At 38.2% G+C, this 10,729-nt stretch overlaps 1 protein-coding gene across 1 annotated transcript in view; it reads right to left on the minus strand.

Annotated features, from left to right (window-relative positions):
• LOC106883123 (uncharacterized) overlaps window positions 1–10,729 on the minus strand; it is a 60,189-nt gene that overhangs the window by 12,485 nt on the left and 36,975 nt on the right. Inside the window, exons 3-5 of the mRNA XM_052967940.1 lie at window positions 7,440–7,570; window positions 4,074–4,215; window positions 2,840–2,973 (exon numbers count right to left, since the gene is read on the minus strand). Of these exons, the coding sequence (XP_052823900.1) occupies window positions 2,840–2,973; window positions 4,074–4,215; window positions 7,440–7,570 (407 nt within the window). The remainder of the gene's footprint in view (window positions 1–2,839; window positions 2,974–4,073; window positions 4,216–7,439; window positions 7,571–10,729) is intronic.

Raw genomic sequence — 10,729 nt, forward strand, 5'->3', positions numbered from 1 at the left:
TATATATATATATATATATATATATATATATATATGTAGGAATGTATGTATGTATGCATATATAGCTATATGCGTATGCGGGTGTGTAACTATAGATATATAACACATACGTATATTCACACAAACACGCGCGCGCGCACACATGCTCGCGCAGAAACACACACATGCACACAAACACACACACATGCACACAAATACACACACACTCACTCATATATTTATATATCATGCATACACAAAATTATGAGGTATTTACAATTGTCATTTATGGTTTGTGTGCAGTAGACTAAAATGAGGATAACAGGTAGTGGTTAAATAATGTACAGCTTTGAGGCGTGTTGATAAGGTGTAGCCTATACTACGTACATAGCAATTAGTTTTACGAAATGAAGGTGCGGAATTTATTAGAAAGTGCGTCCTTTTAAATGAATTTTAAAATCTAGTACCTATGAATACATTCAATAGATGCAATTTATGAAATTCTTTGATGGGTAAACATTTTTGTTTTTCCTGTTTTGGCTTAATACTTAATGAGAAAAGGGTTGCCAATAACCAGTGCGTTGTTCCCTGTAAGTAACCTAAATAAAAAATAATATGGCATGCAGAGTAGGCCTTTCAGAAGCCTGTTTCGTTGATGCTACAGTATACTATACTAGCGTATAGTAACTCTTAAGCAAAGAGCTGCATTTGGACATATTGAAAATATGGAAAAATGGGGTTAGGGAAAGTAGTTTGCCTGTATCTGGTGGCTATGGTAAAAGAGGTAGTGTGGTGGACGAGTTTGAAAGGACTGAAGACAGATAATCTCCTCTTCGGCGAAGATCCACTTGAAAACAAAAGCGTTGGTCGAAAGAGAAGTACTGCCTCCATCCAGTATTTTTGTTGAAAGTTGGGTGAATGTGGCGAGGGTGACCTGTGTGAATGAGCCTACTCCGAGCGTAAGCTTGTAAACCGGAAGAGTTGGGTGGGGAGAGAGGCATCTGCTGAGGTGACCCTAGCGATCGGGGTAACCAGGATATGTGGAGTTCCTTGGCTATCTCTAGGCGAAATATTCCTCATTTGAGGAATTTTATTGTTGAAATTTTGGTATTAATTGTTCTTGTTCCCCCTTTTTATACTCGAATTTCTGTGCTAAGTTTCACTTGTCCTTTGTGTTGTATTGTCTTTTTTGGTTTTGTGTTCAGCACTTGTGATCAATAAAAAAAGATTATTATTAATATTATTTAAAGGCACCGTGCTGCTAGAATCGTTAACACACCTGTCAAAATGCTTATCGGCATTTCGTTTGTCTTTACATTCTGAGTTCAAATGTTGCCGAGATCAACTTTGCCTTTCATTCTTTCGAGGTCCATAAAATAAGTACCAGTTGAACACTGAGGTCGATATAATCGAGTTAACACCTCCTCACAAAATGGCTGCTCTTGTGACAAAATTACTATTATTATTATTATTATTATTATTATTATTATTATTATTATTATTATTATTATTATTACATGTACATTGTGTCTCCTGAATAGGGAATATATACCTAAGTGGACGTTTCCTTACTTCAAGTGTTAAGAAAGAAACGTTTTAAAGAACTGTAACCGTAACGTTTGGAATAATTCGTTATTTATAAGATTTAGACTTGCATGTTGCAAGGGAGACAACTCTCAAAATTTCAAAACATTACTGTAAGAAGCAGGCGTCTAACTAGTCTTGTGACAGTTATAGGAAATGGGATCTCGCTAGAGAAAAAAACAGTGAACAGCAAATGAATCAGCAGACCTTAAAATTACAGGCTAATAACTTGCCTTACAACTTTCAAAAATCTATCAGACAGAAAAATATATATATATGTTGCTCCAGCATGGCCGCAGCCACTTGGCTGAAACCCATAAATAAATAAATAAATAAATACCTGAACAAATAAATTACGTATTTTTAGAAGTGTAGAAAGGATACAACAAAAGCTCACGTAACTGTAAGAATCAAGAAAATAATCATAAATGAACGTAGGAAAAGAATGGTCCGAGTATGACGTGGATTGACTATGAGGAAAATTCTGAAAAAGTTACTCAGACATGAATGATGGAAACATCGAACACCTATTGATACAGCGCCGATAATGGTTTAATGGAAATGATTCAATGAATTATGTAGAAAAATGTATAACAAAAATCAAGCGCTCACACATCTACATAACATGCGAAAGTAACCTTTCTGTGCACGGTAAACACACTAGATAGTAGAACATTCGAACGAACGGAAAAAAAGGGAGAATTAAGCAAACACTGCCCTCATGCATGATGCTATATGTTGTTGGCACTCCGTCGCTTACGACGTCGAGGGTTCCAGTTGATGCAATCAACGGAACAGCCTGTTCGTGAAATTAACGTGCAAGTGGCTGAGCACTCCACAGACACGTGTACCCTTAACGTAGTTCTCGGGGATATTCAGCGTGATACAGTGTGACAAGGCTGGCCCTTTGAATTACAGGCACAACAGAAACAGGAAGTAAGAGTGAGAGAAAGTTGTGGTGAAAGAGTACAGCAGGGTTCGCCACCATCCCCTGCCGGAGCCTCGTGGAGCTTTAGGTGTTTTCGCTCAATAAACACTCACAACGTCCGGTCTGGGAATCGAAACCGCGATCCTATGACCGCGAGTCCGCTGCCCTAACCACTGGGCCATTGCGCCTACACTGTATGATGCACACAGAGAGTAAAATCCCCCACAGTACTCACACGGTTGAACATCGAAAGAATGTAATAAAAATGAGTTTCGATTTTGAAAGAACTTTATTTTTTAGGACACCAGTAACAATAGAAATAGAACAGGAAACATTTTGTTTACTTACTTTCATCACACATCATTTTCTCTCGAAACGGTGCTAATGATAAATCCCACATCTTTACCATGACATGTGCAGCACTTTTGGAACAGAATCGCTGGATACCATGTGATAGACAACTCCGATAGTCTTTCAGGATTCTAAAATATAAACAAGAAGCGTGATGTGTAGATTTCGATAGAATGTGAAGTCCTGCATTTGATAAGCATATTCGGTGATACTCATGACAAACAAACCGAGAAACAGCTAATTCTATTTCCTCTCTCTTGCAAGCAGTTCTTTTGGTATTTGCCTAGCTTACTGATTTCGCATGGAATGAGCAAACATCCCTTGTATATCTGTTTTCCCAACTTGCCTGTTTCCAGCCTGTACTTCCCAGTTGTAAAGCCCGAGATCGAATTGCGACAGACAGTCCTTGACACACTTTATGTTTTTTTGCTGAGGCCTTTTTCCTTCACCAGCTCTCTGTAAAACATCTGCTTGGGATACGACTATCGTCCTGCCGTATCAGATGTCCTTGCCCAGCAAAGACGGTGCTTGTGTTTATGAGCATACACACTTACATACATATGTGTGTAAATGTATGTATGTATGTATGTATGTATGTATGTATGTATGTATATATGTATGTATGTATGTATGTATGTATGTATGTATGTATGTATGTATGTATCTAACTATCTATCTATCTATCTATCTATCTATCTATCTATCTCTCTATCTCTCTATATATATACGTGTATTTGTATGCATATATGTAATATAAATATAGTATTTATTTCTGTATGTACATAAATATATGCATATTTATGTATGTATATATGAAAAGTTAGAGAAATAGAAACTGAAATTTCTTGAATCTTAACCCTGTCGAGTTACGAGTTACCTTTCACTTAAATGATTTAAGGAACTTAATACATAAGCATTATATCAGTTTCAAATTATAGCACAAGGCCAGCAATTCCGAGGATGGGATAAGTCGATAACATGGACCCTAGGGCTTAACTGGTACACTATTTTATCGACCTTGAAAGGTTAAAAAGTCAAGTCGACAGACAATATGCCAGTAAGTATTTTTACACGGCGTACTAACGACTCTGCCAGCTCGCCAGTAGGGCGTGCTATTATGTTAAACATGACATAGTCGAAGTATATTTAAGTTTATCTAAGAAAATGTGTGTGTGTGTGTAAACTGCAGTTTTTGAGAAACATTGTGATAATAGAAAAGTAAACTACTTACCTGCATGTTCTCTTGTACTTTTGTGCCCGTGGTGGTTCATCTAATATAATTGCATGTAACTGGCGTGACCATATTCTGGAACATTGTCTTACTGTACCATTAACTTGTGTGTTGGATAGGCATCTTGAATTTTGTGCATACACTGAATATTTCACACGATGAACACGTGAAAAAGTTGGTAAATATAAAGGAAAAAATAGAATTTTTAGATTACATTGAAACCTTACTAGAAATGATAGTATTGAATCCAATACTTAATAATATTCAGTAACACCCGTTCACACTTCTGGCTTCATATACTTCCAAACTTTTTCATTCTTTCTTTACGTTTTCTTTCCTTTATTCTTTCCTTCCTTCAGATTGGTTAAAATGTTCCTATATTCTTGTCAATTTATATGACTTGATTTCGTTACTCACAAAATCATGATTTCAAACCAATGCTAGAAATTATTATTAAATGGAAAAAAGAATTAAAAGAGGAAGGATGGATACTTTTATATTGGGTTCAATAAAAACAATAACAACATGTAACAAAAACATCTTTAAATGATTATTCTGGAGCATATTCACCATCTACTTCAATTACCGCTTCCCATTTGCTTGGCAGACGGTCAGACCATCATTTAAGGATGCTTTTGTTAAATATTTTTATTGTTTTTGCTGAATAAAATTTGTTGAAAAAAACCCGCAATAATTATGCACCAACCCAATAATTGCCTCTAAATAGGGCCCAAAGCTAGGAGTTTGGAAGGAAGAGGTCAATTCATTATATCAACTTAGCACTTGACTGATACATTATTTTATAGATTACAAAAGGATGAGAAGGTAAGTTGAACTCGGCGGGATTTGAGCTCAGATTGTAAATAGTCAGAACAAATACCGAAACATATTTTAACCGATGTTTTTGCGATTCTGCCTATGAATACGATTTCCGTCTTGTTTCATGATTGTTTGCGATTGCTTTGCAGGTGTTTTTTTTTTCTTTTGGTTTGTGATTTCCCTATCATGTTTGCAATATTACTTCACAAGTTGAGCACTCGGATCGATGTTGAACGACTTACCCCCTCCCCCGAAATTGCTGGCCTTGAGCCAAAATTTGAAACTAATATTAATTCACGAGATGAAGCAGCGAGCTGGCAGAGTCCTTAACATGCCGGACAATGTGATTCGCGGCATTTCGTCCGTCTTGATGTTCTGAGCTCAAATATCACCGAAGTTGACTTTGCCTTTCACTGTTTCGGGTTCAATGAGACAGGTAACAGTTGAGTGCTGGGGTCAATATAATCGACTTACCACTCCCACCTAATTTCAGGCCTTGTACTTATAGAAGAATGAATTATTACTTCATGTATGAAAGCAGCGAGCTGGCAGAATATCTAGAGCATCAGATAAAAAATTTAACAGTATTTGGAAATGGCTCTTTACATTCTGAGTTTAAATTTTGCCAAGGTCGACTTATCTTTTTCATCGCTCCTGGGGTCGAAAAAATTAAATACCAGTGTTGACTAAAACTCCTCACCTTGAAATTGCTACCTTGTGCCTAAATGAGAAACAGTTATTATTTCACTATTGATTCTTGAATTCCCAGACTGTTTGCACATTTGCATTTGTAAAAACAATTGAGAGGCTTCAAATGAGTTTTTAATTAACACACAAATTCTCTGATGCAGAAGTGTTCAACTAATAAATATTAAAACTAATGTCTATCGCCACCACACGTTTTAATTATTGATATCTACAAAGTACTGAAAACGGAAATATTCATACCGCAGCAGAGATTGGAAAGCGATACGTTATTTTAATAGATTCACTAGATTTTGACATCTTCCTCTTCTTGTTATGTGGAGGCGCAATGGCCCAGTCGTTAGGGCAGCGGACTTGCGGTCATAGGATCGCGGTTTCGATTCCCAGACCGGGCGTTGTGAGTGTTTATTTAGCGAAAAACACCTAAAAGCTCCACGAGGCTACGGCAGGGGATGCTGTACTCTTTCACCACAACTTTCTCTCACTCTTTCTTCCTGCTTCTTTTGTACCTGTATTTCAAAGGGCCAGCTTTGTCACACTGTGTCACGCTGAATATCCCCGAGAACTACGTTACGGGTACACGTGTCTGTGGAGTGCCCAGCCACTTGCAAGTTAATTTCACGAGCAGGCTGTTCCGTTGATCGGATCAACTGGAACCCTCGACGTCGTAAGTGATGGAGTGCCAACAACAACTTCTTGTTATATATTCGGGATATATAATGTCAATGTTTCAAATTCTAAAGACGTATCCAGTAATTAATGAGTTCTGCATTCCTGTCTCTTGTGTAAATGTACTGCGCTAGTAAAAGGCCTAAATGTGTCTTGGCTTCATTTCAGTTCCATTTTTCAGTGTATTGTATATTGCGGACTCTTGTAGATGAAAGTGCGTAAATAAATGGCAACATTTTAAGCTCTTGTTGCTACAGAGGTAGTTATAATGATGAATTTTAAAATGAATTAATGAGGAATTTATCAATATCAGAATTGAGAGGATTTCACATCCGGGTACTTTTTATCTAGAATAAATGGTATAAACCGTAGTCAATAATGTTATTTCATGGATGGTAGTGTCGAGAAGGTTTGCAAAAAGTGGATGATGAAATATGCTGCATGATAGATCATCTCACATTTAATAAATATTCACATCAACTACGTCGCATTAACCACTGCATAAACCCAATTACACGATTGGAAATGACTGGCTGTAACAGTCAAGTGCAAGGAAACATGAGTTGGTTGCTTGGAACACGCTTTCGCCAATTGTTTTTGGCGACTATGTAGATGCGAGTTAACGTAGACAACCTTCGACCGTTCTACTTTTTGACCTAGCGAAACACTGAGGATATGACTGTTGAAAGGAAAGAAAGATGTTCAAACTCTCGGTTGGTGCTCCCTTTCAGCTGCGTAGACTGGAGCAACGTTAAATGATTGATATGCCTTGTTCAATTACATAGCGCTTCTCATTCCGGGAATCGAACCCATGACTTTATGATCATGCGCACAAAACTGTAACTACTAGGCCACGGACTGCACAACCCCATATACGAGATAAGATAATGAGTGAGCTTCTACAAGATTGCTCGACCTGATAGAAATAGCAGTAATATTTTTTTCAAATAACAATTTCCTATCTTAAAAAAGAAAAAGTTACAATGGAAAGGAAGGACGGGCACAGTTAGGTGTTTTTATAATTGTTCCGCTCAATCAAGGATCGACCGAGGTTTAACCGACCACAACCGCCCCACTCTTACTCAATACCCCGCTATCTCACAACACAACACAGTACACTACACTACACCACAATCACTGCACTGAACAACATTTCACAATACATCAGCTTACCATCATATCCTTCACCACAAAGATAACCAAAACCTTTCTGGAACATATTCCAAGATATCATATTATCGATGTGACAGTGTTCCATCCAAGGTTTCTTGTTCTCTATGCATTCTTTTACTTTGTCCATTTTCCTGCACAGAATAGAAAACAAACTTCATAATCAAAAAATAGCAGCATCAGCAGTAGTAGTAGTAATAGTAGTAGTAGTAGTAGTAGTAGTAGTAGTAGTAGTAGTAGTAGTAGCTGCAATACCAATATTTGGGTGGGAAGTGAAGGTAGAAAATTATTACGACATCAATAATAAATGTTAATTTGGTTGATTGGCACAGAAGGATGAAGAGGAAAGCTAACCTCCGTTGGCTTTGACGGCTCGGAACATAATTAGCCTGAACAAAGAACGCAAAGTAGTTTTGTCTTACGCTCTAATGATTTTGCCATTACACCGTTCTAGTAAAAGTAGTATCGTTGATAAAAGGATGAACAGCTAAGAGGGTCGGCTGAAACGTTTATAGGTTGACTAAGATACACTCGTGGAATGTGACCGAATGAGGTTTATTTTTCAACATACTCCTCCATGCATTCGACACTCCATCCGTTGGTGTTGCAATGCATGGATCCTATTAGTGAAAAAGCTTTCAACCGTTACACCAAAAAAAAAAAAGTCATCAACAGCAGATATGACGCCATCATCACTGCTATACTGATCCCGGCCAAGGTTTATTTTCATGTTGGGGAACAGATCATAGTCAGATGGGGCCGAATCAAAAGAATAGGGAGGCAAATCAACCAGTTCAAGGCCACGGCCACGTACATTAGCCATTGAAACCGAGGGCATGTTTGCTGGGGAATTGTCCTAGGAAAAGAAGACTCCTTTTGTCAGTTTTCCTGGGCGTTTGGTCTTGATAGCCTTTTATAACTGTCTCCGCAAATTGGCACAGAATTCCCCATTAATGGTGTGGCCCTTTTTGGCGATAGTCAAAAACACAATGCCTTTTGCATCTCAAAGAACTGAGGTTATCACCTTCCCTGCAGATGAAACGACCTTGGCTTTCTTTGGAGCAGTTGAGGTGGGGTGTTTTCATTTCTGGTTTAAAGTAATAAAGCCAATATTCATTCTCGATTAGGAATCATCCGAAAAAACCTGCTGGATCTTCTTGAAATAATATCACAACATTTCAGGTAGAAGTGCTTTCTAGCATTTTCATTCCTTATTCCCCCGTTTAAAGTCACGTACAGAAGGCCATGCTGGAATAATGGTCTCTCATCATAAATTAAGACATTCTGCACGGTCTCTCCTTTTGCTTTATGTAAAGTCATTGCAAAACATGATAGTATGAGTAACTTGGTTCACTGAACAGATACATCTTCATCTGATGTATTGAGCTTGTTCTAGGAATCATGACTCCGTCAGTATTGGAAGCACCAACATTGATCTTTGCTATGATTAGATTCTCGGGCATTTCTTATACGATCATTCGTGTTCTATCGTAAAACCTTTGAAGATATAAGTTTCTTCTATTTGTTCTTTGTCCTACTTCCTGGAGACAAGCATTCCTATCCACTTCAGTTTCTCCTCATTTATTTCCTGACTCTTGCTGTCATCTCACTTGTTACCTGTTTTTTTATTTGCCTTTCGCCGCATCACATCACCGTTTGGCATCATTTGTTGGCTCTGATGATTCTTTGGTATAACCAATCAGTATGTACTTGCGTAGGTAATAATGTATTAGAAAAGTGGGGCGTCGAGCTGGTGGAATTGTAAGAACGCCGGCAAAAATGGCTTAGCCGTATTTCGTCCGGCTTTGCGTTCTGAGTTCAAATTCCACCGAAGTCGACTTTGCCTTTTATCGTGGCGGTCTAGAGAAATTAAGCATTGGGGTCAATGTAATCGTCTAACCCCTTGCCGCAAAGATTAAGGCCTTGTGCCTGTAGTAAAGAGGAATAATGTATTAGGAAAGTCAATTCAAATGAACAAAGTCAAATAATGAACTGATTACGTTAGAATAATGAAAACTTCAACGGTAGATAATATAAAACGAAAAGCTATCTAAACATAAAATATGTAATTTACGCAAAATGGTATCTTTGTGTGTGTGTGTGTGTGTGTGTGAGAGAGAGAGAGAGAGTGTGTATACTGTATGTATGTGGATGTTTCAGAGTGTATGTGTGTGTGAGAGTGACCATGTGTGTGCGTGAGAGAGAGAGAGAGAGAGAGAGAGAGAGAGAGAAAGTGTGTGTGTGTGTGTGTGTGCTGTACGTGTGTGAGAGACAGAAAGTGTGTGTGTGTGTGAGAGAGAGAGGGAGATGGAGAGAGAGAGAGAGAGAGAAAGTGTGTATGTGTGTATGTGCTGTATGTGTGTGATACACAAAAAGTGTGTGTATGTGTGTGTGAGAGAGAGAGAGAGACAGTTTGTGTGTGCTGCATGTTTGTGGATGTGTAAGAGTGTATGTGTGCGTGAGAGAGACCGTGTGTGTGTGTGTGTGAGAGAGAGAAAGTGTGTGTATGTTTGTGTGTGTGTGTGAGAGAGAGAGAAAGTGTGCGTGTATGTATGTTTGTGTGTGTGAGTGAGAGAGAGAGAGAGAGTAAGTGTGTGTTTATGAAAGAGAAAGTGTGTGTGTGTATGTCCTGTATGTGTGTGAGAGACTATGACAGTATGTGCTGCATGCACGTGTATTAGCTAGTGTGGGAGAAAGAGAGAGAGAGAGAGAGAGAGAGAGAGAGAGAGAGTTTTTGAGTGTGTGTGTGTGTTTGACAGAGAGACACACAGTGCGTGTCAAAAGTTCTTTTGAAACAATAGCCAAATTTTAAACTGTAAATAAATATTTAAAAAAAAAATGAAATAAATTGTATCTAAAATTTCTCTTTGAATAATTTCAAGACTTCTAGACTTGATAAAAAGAAAGTCAAAAGAATGAATTTAACTCTATTAACAATACATTTATTGTATGCATTTCATCATTGAAGTCATAACAAATCAAGGTCGTAAAAAGACGTTTGTGATGACAGCATGCAGTGTGTCAACAATATTGAACGTACTCTGAGTTCCTGAGAGAGAGAAAGAGTCTGCGTGTGTGCAGGTGCGTGTGTGTAGGTACGCGCGCGCGAGAGAGAGAGAGAGAGTGAGAGAGAGTCTACGTGTGTATGTGAGAGAGAGATAAGAGAAAAATAGAAAGTCTACGTGAGAGAGAGAATGTGTGTGTCTACGTGAGAGAGCCTACGCACATGAGAGAGAGAGAGAGAGAGAGAGAGAGAGAGAGAGAGAGAGAGAGAGAGAGAGAGAGAGAGAGAG

This window comes from Octopus bimaculoides, chromosome 5, assembly GCF_001194135.2.
Source record: "Octopus bimaculoides isolate UCB-OBI-ISO-001 chromosome 5, ASM119413v2, whole genome shotgun sequence".
Taxonomy (NCBI): Eukaryota; Metazoa; Mollusca; class Cephalopoda; order Octopoda; family Octopodidae; genus Octopus; species Octopus bimaculoides.